General features: G+C 43.1%; 1 protein-coding gene across 1 annotated transcript; it reads right to left on the bottom strand.

The window, feature by feature from the left end:
- Positions 1-274: 274 nt before the first annotated feature.
- On the bottom strand, positions 275-21,041 carry Pafah1b2 (platelet activating factor acetylhydrolase 1b catalytic subunit 2). The gene is made up of 6 exons (XM_070038538.1): positions 20,903-21,041; positions 12,505-12,592; positions 7,103-7,192; positions 6,257-6,373; positions 5,251-5,373; positions 275-1,093 (listed from the first exon to the last, which is right to left on the bottom strand). Exons 2-6 carry the CDS (start codon positions 12,583-12,585, stop codon positions 815-817), a joined length of 690 nt encoding a protein of 229 aa, XP_069894639.1. The 5' UTR covers positions 12,586-12,592; positions 20,903-21,041; the 3' UTR covers positions 275-814.
- Positions 21,042-21,797: the final 756 nt, after the last annotated feature.

Below are 21,797 nucleotides of genomic sequence, written 5' to 3'. Positions count from 1 at the left end.
CAGTAATATCATTATGGGTAGCTGGCTGGGGACTTATACTTCCAGCAACAAAGCTCCTAATGTGATAAAAGCTTGTAATGTTAATAAGGACCCCTCCACAAGGAAAGAAAAGTGAGGGGAAAAGGAGTAAAAAGGCTGCATGCATGGGTCTATTATAGACATGATATTCAGCAGCATATACATAATACCTTCCAAAGAGTTCCCCAAAGGGGACAGAACATGTTTCTCACTGTTAAGCATGGGAAAGATTTAGAGGAGCAAACTCACTGGTAACTATAGCTTCTTGCATATTTGAGGGACGAGCATGTTTAATTTGATGCTATACGTTAACAAAATACTGAGGATACATATGAGCAAAACAAAGTAAAAACAAAAGGCTAAATTACAGACCTTAAAAACTGGAAAAGACATGTACTTTAAAGCCAAGTAGTTGTGATTCTGATTACTACGTATGACATAATCCACAGAAAAAAGGCCAAGAAAAGAACCTTCATATTGTGTAGTACTTAGGCTTGATGATGTCCTAGGAAGAACAGAACAGTAATAATTCAATGAATGTGTCACATATACAACTAAAAAGTCCCCTTGTGATTTGAAATGAAAATTTAAACAATCTTCCTTGGCTAATTTTCTTGTGTCAAACAAACCTTCTATATACAGGACCAATTTAAAACCCTCTTTCCCTTCAAACACTAGATGTGGGCATCCGGGAACATTCTACAATGCAAAGTGCCTTAAGAAAGAGGATTCTGTAGTGCCAGTGACAAAACTGATCTGAGGAAGCTGGGAGGTTGTGAACACTGATGGGAGCTGGTCAGGCAATGGTAGTTTGTTTCTCCTCAGGTGTTTCCTCCAGCAACTGCATGATCAGTTCATGGAGGGGCTTGCAGATCTTTGCATAGCCCCCTCCTGTGAGATGCAGAAAATCAAACATGTCGTGACAGGAAATGGCACCGTCCGAGTGAACGAAGCCCCCATCTGTATCCAGGAGCTGCACATTAGCAAGCTTCGGCAGTGAAACCTTGAGAAGTTGGTTCACCTTGGCATTCTTTTGCCTCAAAGGGTTGGGCTTCTCACCTCGAGGTAATAAACCCTGGGACAGCAGAGAAGACATTAAGTGAGAAGGTTTCATTGTTTCATTCATTCACTCATGGAGTATTTGATCTATTTGACACTTTTTCTAAACAATGAACTAGTTTAGTTTTGTTTTTGTTTTGTAGTAATGGGGTTTAAACTCAGGACTTCACATTTGCTTCATTCTTTTGCTTGGCTAGTGTTCTACCACTTGAGAAATTCATTCCTCCAGTCTTGCTTTTTGCTTGTTAGTTGGAGATGGAGTCTGGTGGACTTTTCTGCTCACTTCAGAGCCAGCCTAAGCAAAGCTGAGAGACTCTCTATTTCTAACTAGCCAGCAAAAAGCCAGAATCAGAGGCATGGTGTAAGTAGTAGAGTGCTATCTGACCAAGAAACCAAGCAAGTGGCAAGAGGGACCAGAACCTGCACACGCAAACACAAAAAGGTGTCCTGAGTTCATTCTTCTTTTTTGTTGGCCATGGGCTTGAATTTGGGACCTGGGTGCTATCTCTGAGTTCTTTTGCTCTACCACTAGTTCTAGTGCTCTCACTTGAGCCACAGCCCCACTTTGGCTTTTTGGTTGTGAATTGGAGATACAGACTTTGGTTATTAATTGGAGATTTAGATTCATATGGACTTTCCTGCCTGGGCTGGCTCAGACCTCAGCCTCCTGTGTAGCTAGGATTATAGGTCTAAGCCCAGAGCACCTGGCTTAACTTTTTCTTTGCTGGTCCTGGGGCTTGAACTCAGGGCTTGGGCACTATCCCTGAGCCTCTTTGTGCTCAAGGCCAGTACTCTACCATTTGAGTCACAGCACCATTTGCTGAGTTCATTCTTTTTCTTTTAGGTGGTTCTGAGGTTTAAACTCAGAGCTTTGTACTTGCTAGGCAGATGCTCTGCCACTGGAGCCTACCAACACTTCTGAGGCCATTCTTTTTTTTTTTTTTTTGGTCGGTCGTGGGGCTTGAACTCTGGGCCTGGGCGCTGTCCCTCAGCTCTTCAGCTCAGGCGAGCGCTCTACCACTTGAGCTACAGCGCCACTTCCCTCTGAGGCCATTCTTAACTGGTATGTTAATGATCTAATTTTTATACATACCAGATATCTGTGATTCTGTGATAGTTAAGAGAAAAGCCATTATTGTATGACAAGAATAAGGTTTTCTCATCCCAAACCAGAAACAGTCCTTACATATAATTGGTCCCATTATATATATAAGTATTGAAAGATGCTCCAACCTTTTAACTGGTGAATACCTAACGATGATCACATCACATACACAAGTTACTATTATTAGGGGCTGGAAAGGTGGCAGTGGTAGAGTGCTTGCCTTGCATGCATGAGGCCCTGGGTTCGATTCCCCAGCACCACATAAGCAAAAAGAAAAAAAGCCAGAAGTGGCGCTGTGGCTCAAGTGGTAGAGTGGTCGCCTTGAGCTGAAAAGCTGAGGGACAGTGCCCATGCCCAGAGTTCAGGCCCCACAACCGCACCCAAAAAAACAAAACAAAACAAAAAACCAAAAGTTACTATTATTAAGGTGAAATCCCATTATCAGTTTCAGGAGAAAGGTAAGTAGTCTTACTCCACAAAAAAATAGAATATCTAGGCAGGTAGGTCCTGGTGGCTCACACCTGTAATCCTAGCTACTCAGGAGGCTGAAATCCGATGACTGAAGTTCAGAAGCTAGTCCAGGCTGGAAAGCCCACCAGACTCGTATCTCCAATTAACCACCAAAAATCTGGAAGCAGAGCTGTTGCTCAAAGTGGTAGAGCACTAGCCTTGAGCACAAAAGCTCAAGGACAGTACCCAGAGTTTAAGCCTGAGAACAGATTAAAAAATATATATTTTCTGAAAAATAAAACAGGGCTGGGAAAGTAGCTCAGTGGTACAGTGCTTGCCTTGCATGCATGAGGTCCTGGGTTCAATTCTTCAGCACCACATAAGCAGAAAAAGCCAGAAGTAGTGCTGTGGCTCAAGTGGTAGAGGGCTAACCTTGAGCTAAAGAGCTGAGGGACAGCGCCCAGGCCCAGAGTTCAGGCCCACAACCGACAAAAAATAAATAAATAAAATGAAAATCAAATAATAAATTTATATACAAAGTATATTCTTGTTTATGTCTACTCTAAATTTTCCAACAAAACATTAGGACTTCGATTGACAATTATATGATTTTAGGGCTCAAAAGAGCTGTACAGAATTATGACTCTTGTTATCCTGACACATCTCCTTCTATCCTTGTTAAGCATCTCAAAAACTTCAAATGGTAGAATGTTGCTTTTTGTTGCAAGACAGGGACAAGGACATGACAATGTCCCTACCTAGCTGCCCACAATCTGTGAAGAGTTAAACTGTCAGTAATTGACATCTGAGGCCTGCCCTCACTACCAGGTCCCTAATGAAGTAGAGCTGATGCTGCTCAAAAAATTGGGACAATTGGCCTGAGAAGGTGGCTCAGTGGTAGAGCGCTTGCCTTCCTTCCATGCTCGAGGCCCTGGGTTCGATTCCTCAGCACCACATAAGCAAAAAGAAAAAAAAAGCCGGAAGTGGCGCTGTGGCTCAAGTGGTAGAGTGCTAGCCTTGAGCTGAAGAGCTGAGGGACAGCGCCCAGGCCCAGAGTTCAGGCCCCATGACCGGAACCAAAAAAAAAAAAAAAAAATTGGGACAATTGTGGGGCTGGGAAGGTGGCTTAGTGGTAGAGTGCTTGCCTTGCATGCCTGAGGCCCTGGGTTCAATTCCTCAGCACCAAATAAGCAAAAAGGAAAAAAAAAAAAGCCGGAAGTGGCGCTGTGGCTCAGGTGGTAGAGCGCTAGCCTTGAGCTGAAGAGCTGAGGGATAGTGCCCAGGCCCAGAGTTCAGGCCCCACAACCGGACCCCAAAAAAAAAAAAAATTGGGACAATTGTATACCACCTACTAGGCCCTAGAGTAACTTTTCTTGGCTTCATTTATGAAATTGGGTTGGCAGAAATGGCCAGAAGCACAGAGAAACTCAGCATAGCCAATCCAATGTTTTGATGGCTACAGGCTTATTTGGTCAATATACTTACTTCTAATTATACCAAAAAAACTGGAATCTGTTAGCTGTTAATTTCTTTGTGGGAGCAAAAGGATCCCCTCTCATTTATTCCATATTTGGAGATATAACCAATAACTAAAAAAAGTTAAAGCAGTCAAACAAAAGCTCCTGATCACCTGTACAATCAAGATGTGAACACAGCTACTAGGACTAGTTTTATTACTAGATTATTGATAAGCTGATACTAACTGTGCTAACATTTGAAAGGTACCACAAATAAAAAAAACAAACAGTAGCTTAAGACTAGTGCTTGATTCCCCAGAACAATAAAGCAAACTTTTTTTATGTGTGGTAGAGATCAAATCTAAGGCTTGCATATACCAAATTAAAAGGTCTGCCAGTGGGGCTGGGAAGGTGGCTCAGTGGTAGAGTGCTTGCGTTGCATGCATGAGGCCCTGGGTTCAATTCCTCAGCACCACATAAGCAGAAAAAGCTGGAAGTGGCACTATGGCTCAAGTAGTAGAGCACTGGCCTTAAGCTGAAGAGCTGAGGGACAGCATCCAGGCCCAGAGTTCAGGCCCCACAACCGACCAAAAAAAAAAGTCTGCCAGGTGCTGGCGGCTCAGGGTTGTAATCCTAGATAATCAGGAGGCTAAGATCTGAGGATCATGGTTAAAAGTCACACATGAAAAGCCCATGAGATGTTTTAACTCCAATTAACCAGTAAAAAGCTAGAAGAAGCCAGGTGGCTTCTAATGGCTCATGCCTGTAATCCTAGCTACTCAGGAGGCTGAGATTTGAGGATCACGGTTCAAAGCCAGCCCAGGCAGGAAAGTCCATGAGACTCTTATTTCCAATAAACTACCAGAAAACTGGTAGTGGCACTGTGGTTCAAGTGGTAAAGTGCTAGCCTTGAGCTGAAGAACTCAGGGACAATGCCCAGGCCAGAGTTCAAGCCCACAACCGACAAAAAAAAAAAAAAAAAAAAAAAAGCTAGAAGTATGGCTTAAGTGGTACAGCCTGAGCTTTGAGTGAAAAAGACAAGTGAGAGCAGAAGGCCCCAAGTTCAAGCCCTAGTGGTGGCACAAAGAGACATGAACAGAAGTATCACAAACTCCATCACCTGAGGAGTTTATAAGGCTTCACCCATCAAAGACTACTTACCAATACAATGATTTTGGCCTGTGGCTGCCTGGTGTTGATGAGCTGTACAATGGCCTCAATTCCACCTGCTACTTCTTCTGCAGTATTTTCATGGTTGTTTGTTCCTACCCAAACAACAATGACCTATAGTGGAGGTAAGAATTAAAAGGAAAAAATCTTACTTCAAACATCAAACAACAAGGGGCTGGGAAGGTGGCTCAGTGGTAGAGTGCTTGCCTTGCATGCATGAGGCCCTGGGTTCAATTCCTCAGCACCACATATGCAAAAAGAAAAAAACCAGAAGTGGTGCTGTAGCTCAAGTGGTAGAGCGCTAGCCTTGAGCTGAAGAACTGAAGGACAGTGCCCAGGCCCAGAGTTTAGGCCCCACGACTGGAACAAAAAAAAAAAAAAAAAAAAAAAAAATCAAACAACAAAAGGTGAATTTCTTTTAATGGTATTGAATTAACTAGGCACCTACTCTAAAACCATTTATGCCTATCATGTATCAGAATTACAAACATATTAATATTTAAATGTCACAATTACACTAGGAAGAAAAAAATTCCATCATCATAGAGCTGGAAGTTCATCTTTGAAAATCTAACAAGCTCAAAATACATTTTTGAACATTCTTAAGATAAAATGGAGCTGAGCACCAAGGTTCATGCCTGTAATCTTAAGTTACTTAGGAGGCTGAGATCTGAGGATGGCGGTTCAAAGCCAGCCCGGGCAAGAAGTGGCATAGTGGCTCAATTGGCAGAGCCTTGAAGAGCTGAGGGACAGTGTTCAGGCCCAGAGTTCAAGCCCATGACTGACCAAAAAAGAAAAGATATGATGGTATCACAGACCTTTAAGAGGCATCAGGGAGTGTTGTAGTGCTTTAGTCATTTTTTTTCCTTACTACTTCCAAACATTTAATTTCAAAAACACTCAAGATTATAGCTATTCTTTAAAAGTAAGTTTCATTTCACCTTAAGATTATTTTTGGTGGTACTAGAATTGAAACCCAAGGCCTTTAGCCCCTCACCTTAGGTTTAATGTTCTCCAGTTCTCCATTCTTTAGTCTCCACAGAACATGTCTTGTTGTATCCCCTCCAATTCCAAAATTAAGTGCATGAAGTGGGGAAAAAAGTTCTCGCCATATCTAAAGAGAAAAAGTTGATTTAAGATAAAAACCAGTGGAAAATAAAGTCCTTTAATAAATGTACTGAGAGGCAGCTAAAACACTCCCATGTCTCCATTCAAATATAACACTCAAGGTGATATGCATTCACCACTGTAACTCAATTCCTCACAAACCGAAACACAGCTCAATCTGGTGCCTCTTAAGTGATAAGCAACGTTGTAAAAAGTTGTCAACTGTACCAACTCTTTCTGTTGATTCAACTATTAAAAAACAACAGGGAGAGGCAGAAATGAGATTTTTAAAATGTTTGAACACTGGACTCTCAAAGAAATAAAGCTATCTTTTTCTGCCAAATTTCCCTTGGAAGACTACCTCACCTAAAAAGATTTTCAACAGCTCACTATAAAAATAGAAAAATACAAATAATAAATGAGAATTATTACTCAGACAAATATAAATAAGCAAACAGAAATTAAGAATCAAAAATCACCACCAGGACATACATAAACAGTCAACATCAAATGTCTTTGAAACCAGATGACAAAGGGAATCTAGTTATGAACAACACTTTTTTTGTTTCCCCATGCTTAGTGGCACAAAGAACTTCACTAGGTAGGTCTTGTCTCCCTTCAACTTTGAAATAGTCTATGAGTCATCAAGGACTCCACAGCTCAGAATGAAACTGTTAGTAATGACTACACATATACTTTAAACCAAAAAATCACCCTGACCCTCCATCCTCTTTACCTCATACTGCTGCATTAACTGTATCATGGAGTCTCCCACAAACAGTACATCAGGCTCTTTGTCTTTACAGTCCAGGACGAATCTATTGTGCTGGTGGTAAATAAAGATAGAAAGTGGTATTAATAGATGAGACTGGTGGCTCACACCTGTAAACCTAGTTACTCAGAAGACTGAGATCTGAGGATCGAGGTTAGAAATCAGCCTGCACAGCAAAGTCCATGAGATAGTCAACTCCAAATAACCAGCACAAAGGACAGAGGTGGAGCTGTGGCTGAAGTGATGAGTGCCAGGACTGAATGAAAATCCCAAATGAGAGCTCCAGGCCAAGAGTACAAACACCAGTTTTGGGGAAAGGGGGTAAGTAATAGTACTTTCCTATGAGATTTCTTGGCTTAGAAAGGAAAATTACTGCCTGGCACCGGTGGCTCATACCTATCTATAATCCTAGTTACCCAGGAGGCTGAGATCTGAGGATCATGGTTTGAGGCCACCCTGGGCAGAAAAATCCCTGTGAGACTCTTATCTCAAACAAACTGAAAAAGCCAGAAGTAGCACTGTGGCTCAAGTAGTAGAGCACTAGCCTTGAGCACAAAGAGGCTCAGGGACAGCACCCAGGCCCAGTGTGTTCAAGCCCCAGGACCAGCAAAAAAAAAAGTTCCACCAGTTCTTGTTAAACATTATTCGGGTGGGGGAGGAGGGAAGGGGGCGGGTGTAGCTCAGTGGTAAGCATGTGTGCTTAGCATCTGCAAGGCTCGATCCCCAACACTAAACAAAACAACTACAATAAAAAAATTTTCAGGGCTGGGAAGGTGGCTCAGTGGTAGAGCACTTGCCTTGCATGCCTGAGGCCCTGGGTTCGATTCCTCAGCACCACATAAGCAAAAAGAAAAAAGCTGGAAGTGGCACTGTGTGGCTCAAGTGGTAGAGCGCTAGCCTTGAGCTGAAGAGCTGAGGGACAGCTCCCAGGCCCAGAGTTCAGGCCCCACGACCGAACACCCCCCCAAAATAAAGAAATAAAAAACTTTTTCAGTCTAGTCGGAAAATTTTTTTCTACAGTTACAGAGATTTCTTCCAGGCTGGGAATGTGGCTTAGTGGTACAGTGCTTGCCTAGCAGGCATGAAGCACTAGGTTCAATCTCAGTACCACATAAACAGAAAAAGCCAAAAATGGTACTGTGACTAAAGGGGTAGGCTGCAAGCCTTGAGCAAAAGAAGCTCAGGGACAGTGTGCAGGCCTTGAGTTCAAGCCCCAGGACTAGCAAAAAAAGAAAAAAGAAGAAAAAAAGATTTCTAGCAGGGCGCCAGCGGCTCATGCCTGTAATCCTAGCTACTCAGGAGGCTGAGATCTGAGGATCACAGTTCAAAGCTAGCCCAGGCAGGAAAGACGGGCTCTTATCTCCAATAAACCACTCAGAAAACCGGAAGTGGTACTGTGGCTCAAGTGGTAGAGTGCTAGCCTTGAGCTGGAGAGCTGAGGGACAGCGCCCAGGCCCAGAGTTCAAGTCCCACGACCGACAAAAAAAAAAAAAAAAAGAAAGAAAGAAAGAAAGAAAGAAAGAAAGAAAGAAAGAAAGAAAGAAAGAAAGAAAGAAAGAAAGAAAGAAAGAAAGAAAGAGAAAAAAAGATTTCTTCCTTTTTTTTTGGGGGGGGGGGGGTCTGGTCGTGGGGCCTGAACTCTGGGCCTGGGCGCTGTCCCTCAGCTCTTCAGCTCAGGCTAGCGCTCTACCACTTGAGCCAGAGCACCACTTCCAGCTTTTTTCTTTTTCTTTTTTTGCTTATGTGGTGCTGAGGAATCGAACCCAGGGCCTCAAGCATGCAAGGCAAGCACTCTACCACTGAGCCACCTTCCCAGCCCCATTTCTTCCTATTTTTAACATATTGAACATTCCACTATGTTCAAGAAAACTAAAATTGTAGTGAAACTAGAAAAGAAAAATAGATTTCATATGATTTATAAAAAGTGTGTTTTTTCCATAAGCTTAAAAAGAAAAACAATCGCCGGGCGCTGGTGGCTCACGCCTATAATCCTAGCTACTCAGGAGGCTGAGATCTGAGGATCGCGGTTCAAAGCCAGCCCGGGCAGGAGAGACTGTGAGACTCCTATCTCCAATAAACCACCAGAAAACCGGAAGTGGCGCTGTAGCTCAAGTGGTAGAGCGCTCGCCTTGAGCTGAAGAGCTGAGGGACAGCGCTCAGGCCCAGAGTTCAAGCCCCACGACCGACAAAAAAAAAAAAAAAAAAAGAAAAACAATCTCCTAGGTTTTATCTCTGTGTTTGTATGTGTGTGTATGCATGCACCTAACTATGTAAATTGCAAGCATGACATTTTTAACCCATTCAGCATGTATCTATTTAAGAGAAAGAACAGTATTCTATGAATTATTTTATTACAAAAAAGAATTATCCCATCAATATCTAATGTTCATATTCAATTCTTCTAGTTGCTTCAAGAGTTAAATAATTATCTTGAAGACATTTTATTTTTTGTGCCAGTCCTGGGGTTTGAATTCAGGTCTTGAGAGCTGTTCCTGAGCTTTCTTTGAACAAGGACAGGAGTCTACCACTTAAGCCACAGCTCCATTTCCAGCTTTTCAGTGGTTAACTGGAGTTAAAAGAGTCTTGAACTTTCCTGATTGGTCTGGCTTCAAACCAAGATCCTCAGATTTCAGCCTCCCAAGTAGCTAGGATTACAGGCATGAGCCATCAGCAGAGCTTGAAGACATTTTATTGATAATATATTTACTACAAATATTTTGTTCTGTCTATTGCTGGGCCTTAATTTTCTAGCTGATGTTTTCATAGTATTCCTATTAAATTTATCTCTAGTCAAGACTTTCAATGTTACCCTAGAAACAAACAAACAATGCTTATCTATGGAAAATGCAGACAAGCTAGGCATCATTGGTTCACTCCTGTAATCCAAGCTATTCAGGAGACTGAGTTCTAAGGACTGAGGCTCAAAGCCAGTCCAGGCAGGAAAGTCAAAGAGGCTCTTATCTCCAGTGGGCCACTAAAAATGCCAGAAGTGGAGGTGTTGCTCAAGTGGTAGAGAGCTAGCCTTGAATGAACAAGCTAAGGAACAGCACTGAGGGCCTGAGTTCAAGTCCTAGTAATGGCACAACAAAAAGTAGAAAGTAACACAATAAAAAATGTATTCATCACCAGCTATGGCAATATTTAAATATATGGCAAGTATTATCCTATTTACACACCCAGCCACTATCCTACCCTACTTCCACCATTATTTTGACGTAAACTGAGAATAATTTTATATAAATGTACTTTACACACATGTATCAGTCATTTGGCACTATTTTTATAGTGTGTTTTTCCCTCTTTTTTTTTTTTTGGTGATACTAGGGTTTGAATTCAGCCTAGCATTTGCTAGGATGATGTTTTAGCATACCAGCATTTGTGAGGCTACGTCAGTGACAACCTGGGGAATACAGAGACAATATCTTAAAAAAATAAAAATGTCATGCGCTGGTAGCTCACACCTGTAAACCTAGCTACTCAGGAGGCTGAGATCTGAGGATTGCAGTTCAAAGCCAGCCCAGGCAGGAAAATTCGTGAGACTCTTAACTCCAACTAACCACCAGAAAACCAGAAGTGGTGCTGTGGCTCAAGTAGCCGAGTGTCGCGTTGAGCTGAAGAGCTCAGGGACAGCGTCCAGGCCCAGAGTTTAAGCCCTATGGCCAACAAAAATAAATAAATAAATAAATATCTCCCAGTTAAATAATTATTCTTGTAATAAGCACGAAGGAGAAAAATGCTCAAATGAACAACTATTTAAATTAAAAAAGTTAACTCACTTGGTAAAATACTTTCTTTACTAATACATTAAATGCCAGATCTTAGCTTCTACATACGATTCTTCAACACACAATCCATCAGAGACAAGCAATTGTTGTAGCCTGAACTGGGTATTTGTTTTCTCATACATCAGAAGTTTGGAGGAAGCCTTCCAGTGCCAAGACTTGCTTTTCTCGGCATGTTTTCTCAGAAGGTGCCCTTGCCTCTGAGCTCACGTGCGGCCTGCGCTAGGATCCTGTGGCGTGGTTCCATTCTTGATAGAAATGTGGAGTGGCATTTGTTCAGCTCATCCAGTGTTAAGATGATCGATGGTTTTGTTTTTCAGAATCAACTATTTTGTCAGGCTCTCCATGATAGGTTAGGGACGGAAGAATGGAAGAGACTTGGCTATTACTCACTGTGGGATTTGCTACCAAGAGAACACTACAGAAACTAAACAACCCTCCAAAAATTAAATAATTAAATAAATACTATTCTTCAATGAAAGGAACCAGGAATTCTTAGAGAAATAGTTGATTTCTACAAGCAGAGCAAGTAAAGTAAAAGATGAGCCTGTAGCATCTTGTAATAATAAAAAAGAGGGGATATGTCCTCACTCCATCACATAAAAGGTATGTGATATTGGTTATTCTATTGAAAATGTTAATTTTCATCATTGACAGAGCCTCTAAAGTGAAGCAGAAAAGTTTGAGCAATATAGTAACTCAAAGATACTTAGAAATCTATTCTGTCATAATCAAATAGGGAAAGAAAGAAAAGAAAAATCACTTTAAGCCAGGCACCAGTGGCTCACACCTGAGATCTGAGGATCAAGACTGAAAGCCAGCCTGGGCAGGCAAGTGCATGAGACTCTTTTATCTCCAATTAACCACCAGAAAACCGCAACTGGTGTTGTATCAAAGTGGTAGAGGGCTATCATTGAGCAAAAGAGCTCAGGAACAGCGCCCAGGCCCTGAGTTCAAGCCCTGTGACCGACAAAAAAAAAAAAAAAAATCATCTTTAACCACTACAGTAACAATCACTATCACTAAGATCCACTGATGAATATTAAATTTAAGGAGAAACTGCATCATATTTGACTGTCCTCAAAGATACTGCTACTCTTCAAAACATTCTTCAATGGATCTACCAAAGAAAAAAATCTAGCTTATCATCATTTGGAACCCAGTTGGAAAATCTGGTTGTTCAATTACTTTAATCACTTGACTCTGTCATTACCAGGGATTGAACCTGGGGCTTTGCACTCACTAGGCAGGTGCTCTCCCACTTGAGACAGACTCTCCTCTTCTTTGTGACTATCAGGTACAGAGAGACTCATATATAGTCCCTGCAGTGTGTACAGGTATGAACTTGATGGGCTATGTATGTTGCAACATAAAAATTTTTAAATTACACTATAATCCCTCAGATCCAATGGCACACTGATGATCAGATAACTCATTACACAAGACTTTTGTGATTTATAATGTTTTTGTAATTTAAAACATTATTGTTGAATATCAAAATTGATCGCATGCAGTTTGGTCAAAAGAACCTAAAAAGCAGAAGAGATTCACCCCCATGTGATATACATATACACCTCCTTTTACCTGAGACATCCATCTGTCATCACCTTGAATATCTTCGGCTGCATGTGGGATAGCTGCTGGGTTCGAGTCTCCTTGGCTCATTCTACACCTGAGAAAGAATGTCTATGTCATTTTTCATTTATTAACAGAAATGTACACTACCACTCACCTAAAATATTACATGTCAGTGCCATTATGGGTTTTACCTAAAAACTAACTGGGGTTCAACAGAGATAAACTTAAGACATACACGATTGTTTGTTTAAATATTAAATACCAAAAATACAGTATCACTAAAGTTCTAAACAGGTTTGAATATCACTTAAACCACATTTGTAGCACAGTACCACATTGACTATCACAGTAAACTACATTTCCTGCTCCCCTGGTCCTGGGGTTTGAACCCAGAGCCTGGACGCTGTCTCTAAGCTCCTTTTGTACTCAAGGCTAGCATTCTACCACTTTAGCCACATCTCTACTTCTGGCTCATGGACTTTCCTGCCCTGGTTGGCTTAGAACCCTGATTCTCAGATCTCAGCCTCCTGAGCAGCTAGCTAGGATTACAAGCATGAGCCACCATGCTCCAGCCAGTGAATCACATTTTAAAAATATGTTCCATGATCATCTTACCCCTTTAGCTAAGATGCAGTGTAAAATAATCTCCTGAAGCATGCTTTTTTTTTTGTAGTATTTTTGTAGGATTTGAACCCAGGACTTAAATTTACTTGCTTGGCTGACATTCTACCACTTGAGCCACACCTCCAGCTTTCTGCTGTTGTTTTTGGAGGAGTCTCATGGATTTTGTTGCCTGAGCTGGCTTCAAATTGTCATCCTCTGGTTATCAGCTTCCTGAGTGTAGTTTAGGATTACAGGTGTAAGCCACCAGCACCTTGTTACATTTTATACTTATGTTAGTACCTCATGACATGTTACTTATGGCAAGTACCAAATGATACCAAGAAATAAAATACAGCACAATGAAATCTACATTACAGCCTTTAGGCTATTACAGTTATACACTAAAGAATTACCAAAAGCTGGATACAGTAGCTCATATAATAGCTCAAGCCTGTAATCCTAGCTACTTAGAAAGTGGAGATTGGGGGACTGCAGTTAGAGACCAGCCCTGGCAAGAACAAGAATCTCCAACTCAACCAAATGGCTAAAGTATACCATCTCCAGTGACACAGAAAAACACAAGGAAGATGATTTCAGGCCAACATGGGAAAAAAAAACAAAAAAACCTAGACCTCATCTTGAAAACAATGTAAAAGGAGTGGCAATATGGCTCTGGTGATAAAGCACTACCTAGCAAGTGTGAGGATCTGAATTCAATCCCCAGTAAAGAAACAATAACAAGCTGGGCGCAGTGGCTCACGCCTGTAATCCTAGCTATTAAGGAGGCTGAGATATGAGGATCACAGTTCAAAGCCAGCCTGGGCAGGAAAGTCTGTGAGACTCCTATCTCCAATTAACCACCAGAAAACTGGAAGTGGTGCTGTAGCTCAAGTGATAGAGTGTTCAAGTTGAGCTGAAGAGCTCAGGGACAGCCTCCAGGCTCAGAGTTCAAGCCCCATGACCGATGAAACAAAACAAAATAACAATAAAACAAACAACAAAAAAAGAACTCCTGAGTAGAACTTTTTAGGAGGCTGAGAACAGAGGATTATGGTTTGAAGCCAGCCCAGGCAGAAAAGCCTGTAAGACTCCCTTCTCCAATCAACCAGCAAAAAACCAGGCTGAAGGTGTGGCTCAAGTGAACAAGCATGAAGCCCTGAGTTCAAATCTTATTACTGAAAAAAAAGAGTGTTATAATACACTTCATCACTTAAGACAAAATAAAATGTCTTCTTCAACTTCATTACTAGTCTTAAAAACACCACTTAGGGTGATATTAATATTTAGATCTTGACCAAAGACATGAAAGAATTTTGATAAGGAATCAAGATGGCTGACAATTAGACATGGCTGAAAAAAACAAGCTATATTTACAACCTAACGAGAAACTAGAGAAGGAAAAAAAAACAAGGAGATAAACAGCTGTCTTAAAGTTCCCAAAGATTATCTGGAAAAAGATACATGTTTAGGCTACATGACCCTAAGCCAAAAAAGAAGGCCAGTGGATGGAAAGTGAGATATAAGTACACATAGGTGAGATTAAAAAACAAAACGTAAAGCCCTGAAAACAAGGAGCAGCCTGGATGCAGGTGGTTCAAGCCTGTAACCCTAGCAAACCCTAGCAATTCAGAAGGCTGAGATCTGAAGACCAAGGTTCAAAGCCAGCCCAGGCAAGAAAGTCCATGAGACTTTTATCTCTAACCACCAAAAAGCCAGAAGTGAAGCACTGGCTCAAGTGGTAGAACTTTGAGTGAAAAAGCTCAGCGACAATGCCGAGGCCCCGAGTTCAAGCTCCAGACCTGGTATGTGCATGTGTGTGCACGCGCGCGCACACGTGCACACCCACAACCTAGGAGCACAGGTGCTAAGCAATGAATCTAAGCATGCTAAGCATGAACCTTACCACTCAGTTGTACTGCTACAGCACAGTGAGATAATTTTTTTTTGTCGGTGGGGGGGCCTGAACTCTGGGCCTGGGCACAGTCCCTCAGCTCTTCAGCTCAAGGCTAGCGCTCTACCACTAGAGCCACAGCGCCACTTCTGGCTTTTTCTGCTTCTGTGGTGCTGAGGAATCGAACACAGGGTCTCATGCATGCAAGGCAAGCACTCTACCACTGAGCCACCTTCCCAGCCCCAACACAAATTTCTAATAAATGGATACAATCTAAAATAATCTGTCTCACAAGGCAGATTTCTCTTGAAGATAAAGAGAAGGTACATACAGATACACACACACACACACACACACACACACACACACACACACACACACACACACACACACACACACACACACACACACACACACACAATGACAGCATAAAGGGAAAGCAAGCATAGGAGCAAAGGCTGATGCAGAGTAGGGTCCAAACACTTGAATGTTTCAGAAATTTTTTTAGGTCTAAGACTGGAACTTGAACTCTGTACCTGCTGCTTTCAGTCACTAGCTAGTGCTCTACCAATTGAGCCATGCCTCCAACCCCTCAGAATTTTTTTGGTTGGTCATGGGGCTTGAATTCTGGGCCTGGGCGATGTCCTCAGCTCTTCAGCTCAAGGTAAGCACTCTACCACTTGAGCCATAGCGTCACTTCTGGTTTTCTGGTTATTTATTGGAGATAAGAGTCTCACAGACTTTCCTGCCTGGACTGGCTTTGAACCTCGATCCTCAGATCTCAGCCTCCCGAGGAGCTAGGATTACAGGCGTGAGCCACTGATGTCCAGCTAAACTAACATCTCTTTAGATCTACAAACTAATTTACAGATGTGGCTTTTCAAAATTCATCCATCAGATAAACAATTTATCCAAAGTAGCAATATTAAAAAGTCACAATTCAGGGCCAGTGGCTCACACCTGTAATCCTAGCTACTCAGGAGGCTGAGATCTGAGGATCAAGGTTCAAAGCCAGCCCGGGCAGGAAAGTCCATGAAATGCTTATCTCCAATAAGCCACCAGAAAACAAGTGGCACTGTGGCTCAAGTGGTAGAGTGCTAGCACTGAGCTGAAGAGCTGAGGGGCAGCGCTCAGGCCCAGAGTTCAAGGAACTTTATTATTAAAATCAAATTGCACTCAGATCTAAGGAATCTGTTCTCTGGTTCTAAGAGCTGATTAAATAAGAGGGGTAGAATTTGAAACTAAAGAGATGTACAAGTTGGACATCTTTATCTGGAATGTTTTGGATTTCAGAATATCTACAAACACATCAAACACATACTAAGATATCTTCAGGATAGGAACAATCCAAAACATGAATTTCATTTGTCTCACATGTACCTTAGATAGCCTAATAGTAATTTTGTACAATGTTGCTAGTGCCTTGCCTTTTGACTATGATCTATCATATGAAGTCAGGTATGGAAATTTCCACTTGTGGTATCATGATAGTTTAAAAAAAAAGTCAGAGCAATTTTGCATTAAAGATACTCAATCTATTATGTTCATTGTTGTTTAGAGTTTTTCTTTCCTTCTTCCTTTTGTGTGTCCATGTGTGCAAATAGGTAAGAGGGTAGGAGGGATTGTTTGAGGATCAAACATGCTAGGCAAGTGCTCTACCAATGAGGTAATATCCTAACCCTTATTGCTGTTGAGCAAACCAAAGCCTATTACTCTTGAACAAAGGATATTATATTTCATATAGAAAGGAATAAAGAAACTATGATAAGCTAGTTTAACAAGTTGTTCACTTACATTTTTATATCACTACCTATATTTGATGACATTTTGAACTCGAGAGAATTACTTTCATCTGAATTCTAAAGTTCTTCACTGGCAAAGAGTGTGGGGGGGGGTGGGAGGGAGATGAGGGGCTTCTATCTGTAATCCTAGCTATGCAGAAGGCTGAGATGTGGAGGAGAAGGTCTGAAGCCAGTCTGGGCAGAAAAGTCTGCAGGATTCCATCTCTAAAATAAACATCACATCTATAATCCTAGCTACTCAGGAGGCTGAGCTCTGAGGGTCTTGGTTCAAAGCTAGCCTAAACACGACAGAGAACAGTCATTAAGATTCTTTTCTCCAATTAGCTACTCAAAAAACGAAGTGGAGCTGGGGCTCAAAGCAGTAGAGTGTTAGCCTTGAGCAAAAGAGCTCAAGGAAAGTATGGAGGGCCTGAGTTCAAGCCCCACCACTGAAAATAAATATATACATACAACAGCAAAAGCTAGGCTAGAAGCACTCCATAATAGATCAACAGTCAAGCAAGCAGAGAAAGCATAAGTTCCTGAGTTCAAAATTCAGTACTAGCAAAATAAATAAATAAATAAAAATTAAAATTAAGCTAAAGCAATGAAAACTGGAAACGATTAAAAACACAACCAATTTGGTCATCCTTTTATTCTCTTTAACTATGAATACAAGGTCAGCCTTCCTTTCCAAGGGCAAAGTATCTGAGTAAAAAACTTGTTTCTTTGTGCCTCAGACCCTTGGATTTGTTTTTTGCCGATCCAAAAAAAAAAAAAAATCTTAACAATACAATGTAACTTTCATGCTTTCACCAATGTCTATGGCTTCTAAAGTGGTAACAGTTTTAAACATCCAGAAAAGAAAACTGAGCCATAGTCCATGTGTTCTCCTCTTTAACAATCAGGCCAGAAACCCAGCACAGGTAGCTTCATAATCCTAGCTATTCACAGAGGAGTCTGAGATTTGAAGGACTGAGGTTCTAAGCCAGCAGAAAGAAAACCTCAAGATCCCATCTCTAACTAACCAGCAAAATGCTGGGCTGGGCTCAGGAGATAATGTACCAACCATGAGCCAGAAAGCTGAGAAAGATGCCCTGAATTTAAACCCTGGTACGGGTAAAAAATAAAAATCAGGCCAGAAATGCAGAACCAAGGGCACTATTCATTTAGTATTCAACTTGGGGACTTTATTGCAAAACAAACAAAAATAAATGAATAATCAGTAGCTACCCAAAAGAATCTTTTGTAGTATACCATAAAAATCTGAGTGGGATTCCTGTCCCAGGTAAAGGACAATTTTGCAATACAGACATCCTTAGAATAATGAAACTGCAAGAAAAATTCTTTAAAAGGGAAGAGAGCTTCTAATATGCCACAGTGAGAGTGCACTGGGGTTGGGAAGGTGGCTCAGTGGTAGAGCGCTTGCCTTGCATGCATAAGGCCCTGCGTTCAATTCCTCAGCACCACATAAGCAGAAAAAGCCGGAAGTGGCAATATGGCTCAAGTGCTGGAGAACTAGCCTTGAGCTGAAGAGCTGAGGGACAGTGGCCAGGCCCAGAGTTCAGGCCCCATGACTGACCAAAAAAAATTGTGGCTCTGGGTTCAATCCTCAGCATCACACATAAAAAAGGTACCAACACAGAGGGATTTGGTTTGTTCCATTTCACCTTACTGATTCATAACAAGTTATGAAAAGCAAACTCGGGTCTGTTAAAAAAAAAAAAAAACACAAACCCGGCTGAATGACAAAAGGTGGGTAAACAAAAATTTTGTCCATTTCCAGGACAGACTATACTCTAGAGAAGCAATTTTTTTCAATACTAGGGTTTGAACTCAAGATTGTTTGCTCTTGCATGCTTTCTATGAAGTCTTTCTACACCTCTTGAGTTCCTCTACCAGTCTGAGAGAAGCAACTTTTAATGTAGGTCAAAATGAGTTCTTCAGGAAGAGTAAGCAAATTGCACATTTTCCCTGCCTTTTCTATCTTCTTTATTTAACTCGGATTATGAAAATACAACACTTATATTTCCAGGCAATTATACTATCTGTGGAGAAAGCACCTTCAAAAAGGATATTATCCAGGCACCAGTGGCTCATGCCTGTACTCCTAGCTCCTCAGGAGGCTGAGATCTGAGGATTACAGTTCAAAGCCAGGCCAGACAGGAAAGTCTATGGTACTCTTAGCTCCAATAAACCACCAGAAAACCGTTAGTGATGCTGTGGCTCAAGTGGTAGAGCGCTTGCTTTGAGCTGAAGAGCTGAGGGACATCGCCCAGGCCCAGAGTTCAAGCCCCATGACTGACAAAAAAAAAAAAAAAAAAAAATTATTGTAAGGCCATACACCTGACATCCTAGCTATGCAGGGCTGAGATTTGGGCACCATGCTTTGAAGCAGGAAAATCTGTGAGACTGATCTCCAACCAACCACCAAAAACCAGAAGTGAAGGTGTGGCTCAAATGTTAGAGCTCTAGCCTTGAACACAAAAGATCAGTGGCAGTGCCTAGGCCCTGAGTTCAAGTCCCAAGACCCCCATATATACATATACATACACATATACATATGTACACACACACATATTCTCAAGCTCAACTGGATTTTTATGTTAAGTACATTTGAACCATGAAACAGATGGCGAACAATGAAATAAGAATTAATTTAGGTTTCCTCTCAGACCTGAGGACTCATTTTGCTTCAGACAGAGTTGGCAGTCTACTTTGCCTCATTGGCTGGCAGGTGGATAACAAGGGTCCAGCACATCCATTATTTATCATCAAATGCCCTAGCCAAGAAATTAATGCACAATTATTTCCTCCCCTGCTCCTTCACAAGGAGGCAACGTTTATGTCAGAACACAGTCCGCAAAGGAAGAAGAGAAAGGCAATCATGACCCTCTGTATCTTGTCTTTCTCCACATCTTTACCTCACACTCAACCTCTCCACCCAATTTAAAGCTGTACAAAATGAAGTCCTAGGTTCTAAGTGGTCTTTCCTTTCTCCATAGGCAGCTCTACAAAGTGGTAGGTTTTCTTAAGGTCTGTATCTAAATTTTGAAATCAATGTTGACCTGGGAACTATGGAAGACCAAATAATGAGTACTCTACAACGACTCAATCAAATTTGTGGAACTCAAGTCTCCGACCCAGTAAATGGGACTTGGTTCGGGTGGGAAAGACACTCAGGAAAAAAGTCTATCCACCTTAAGTTTTGGCCCGGAGATTTGCTAAGCCTACTCCTGTAATTCCAGTACTTCGAAGGCATTCAGCAGGATGATAAAGAGTTCAAGGTCAGCCCAGGCTACTTAAAAAGTTCAAAGTCAGTCTGAGCTTCCTAACCGGATCCTGTCTTTAAAAAAAAAAAAAAAAAAGACCAGATGCAGTGGAGGAACCTTGTGAACCGTATGCACGAGACTCTGGGTGCAATCTCTAGCGCTGAGACGCAAACGAGCCAACCCACAATCCACTGACGTTTGACTAGCTACTTGATACTGGGTAAATAAACCATCAGTCTCTCAGGGTCTCATCTCTAAAAGGTGCTGGGGTCCCGACAGGAATCTCGAAGGAGGTAGCAGAGAAGTTTCTAACGAGTAGAAAATTCTCAACAAAAGGGGAAGGGAGATAGTGCGCGCGCACACGCGCACACACACGCTCACACACTCAGGTTTGCGCCTGGAAGCGACAGGAGAAGACACAGAGGTTCCCCTCGGGGATGGAGGGAAAAGGTAACAGCTGCGTCTGGAGGCAGGAGGAGCCCCCGCAGGCGTGAACGCGCGGCCTCCGGGAGCTGGGGTGCGGGGAGGCCCGGTCCGGGGGGTGGGGGGGAGGGTGGGCAGGGCGCGGCGCCCCGCCACGCTCCTCCACGAGGAAAAGCGGGGAGGGGGCGCCAGCCCGCGGCCGAGAAAAGTCTCCACGCTTGGGGATGGAGGCTGGGAAGGAGATCCTAGGCGCAGGCCGGCCGGGCCGCGGAGCAGGCCGGCGCGAGGCCCCCCGAGGGCCGCCCCGGTGATGGCGCGGGGGAGGGGCCGCGGGTGGGGGAGGGGAGGCCGCGGGCCTCTCACAATAACACCTCGCGGTCCCTTCCCGCCCCGACCTCGGAGCCACGGGTCCCCGCCACTATGGATGCACTCACACAGGGAGAGGGTCCGTGCGGGCCCCAAGAGGCTGCGGCGTCGGCGGGTGGCGCGTCTGTCGCTTGCTCAATCCCGGCGGCCCCGCTCCGGCGCGTCCCTCCTCGGGCCCCAGCACCAGCAGCAGCGCCTCCACTTCCGGTTCCCCTGCCACTCAGGCAAATGGGTTCCGGAAGTCCCGCCCCCGACGCCGCCGGCCCCGCCGCTGCGTGGCCGCGCTGTCTCCTAACTTTCACTCTGGGCGGGCGCTGGGGGCTGGTGCCCAGGTGTGGCGTCCGCCCCGCCCCGCCACTTTCCCCGCTTTCTTCTCTCTCCTGCAGGTAGTCTGAGTGACTTGGGTCTCTGTCTTTCCTCCAGCTGCATCCCTGAATTCTGCGTTCCTGTCACCTCGGTGTGGTGGATGCCATGCCAAGGTGGCACTCAGGACCATGTAGCGTGACCTCACACTGACGCCATTCCCTTCCCATCCGGCCAACCTGGCTTCCTCCTCCTCCCAGGGAATAAACCGGACTGGAAATAGAGGCCCCGAGGTTAATGAGGCAGCCTCCTGGATTTATGGGTGGAACTTCTGTTTCTTTTGTGGGTGACACCCTAGCGGGATGGGCGAGCTCCAGTCTCCGCCTGAATAACTTATCCAGTTTAGGGGAAGGCCTATAAAGTCAATATTGAAAAGATGCCGTGGTATATGTTAAAATGCCCCTGAGATCCTAAGAAGGAGGGAGGCGGAGATGTGCTAAGCCTTTGCTAGTGGAAATCACTGGGGGAGCGACACCTGAGATAGCTCTTAAGGGTAGATCGCATTAGGAGCTATGATGGTGTATAGGCAGAGCCTTCCATGTTTGAAACTAGTCAAGGGGTTCAGATTTCCCTGAGGAGGGAGGGGGACAAACACACACA

The sequence above is a fragment of the Dipodomys merriami genome, unplaced genomic scaffold, assembly GCF_024711535.1.
Source record: "Dipodomys merriami isolate MVZ:Mamm:240054 unplaced genomic scaffold, mDipMer1.0.p SCAF_29, whole genome shotgun sequence".
Classification (NCBI taxonomy): domain Eukaryota; kingdom Metazoa; phylum Chordata; class Mammalia; order Rodentia; family Heteromyidae; genus Dipodomys; species Dipodomys merriami.
The sequence above is the reverse complement of the archived record's forward strand: the minus strand, read 5'-3'. Positions and strand labels throughout refer to the sequence as shown.

Bases quoted from the DNA above. Each gene is read 5' to 3' on its own strand.
- Pafah1b2 (XM_070038538.1), bottom strand. From the start codon at position 12,585: ATGAGCCAAGGAGACTCGAACCCAGCAGCTATCCCACATGCAGCCGAA. The intron at 7,193-12,504 runs GTAAAAGGAGGT...ATTTACCACCAG, and splicing joins ATGACAGATGGATGTCTCAG to CACAATAGATTCGTCCTGGA. The intron at 6,374-7,102 runs GTAAAGAGGATG...TTTTCTCTTTAG, and splicing joins AGTTAATGCAGCAGTATGAG to ATATGGCGAGAACTTTTTTC.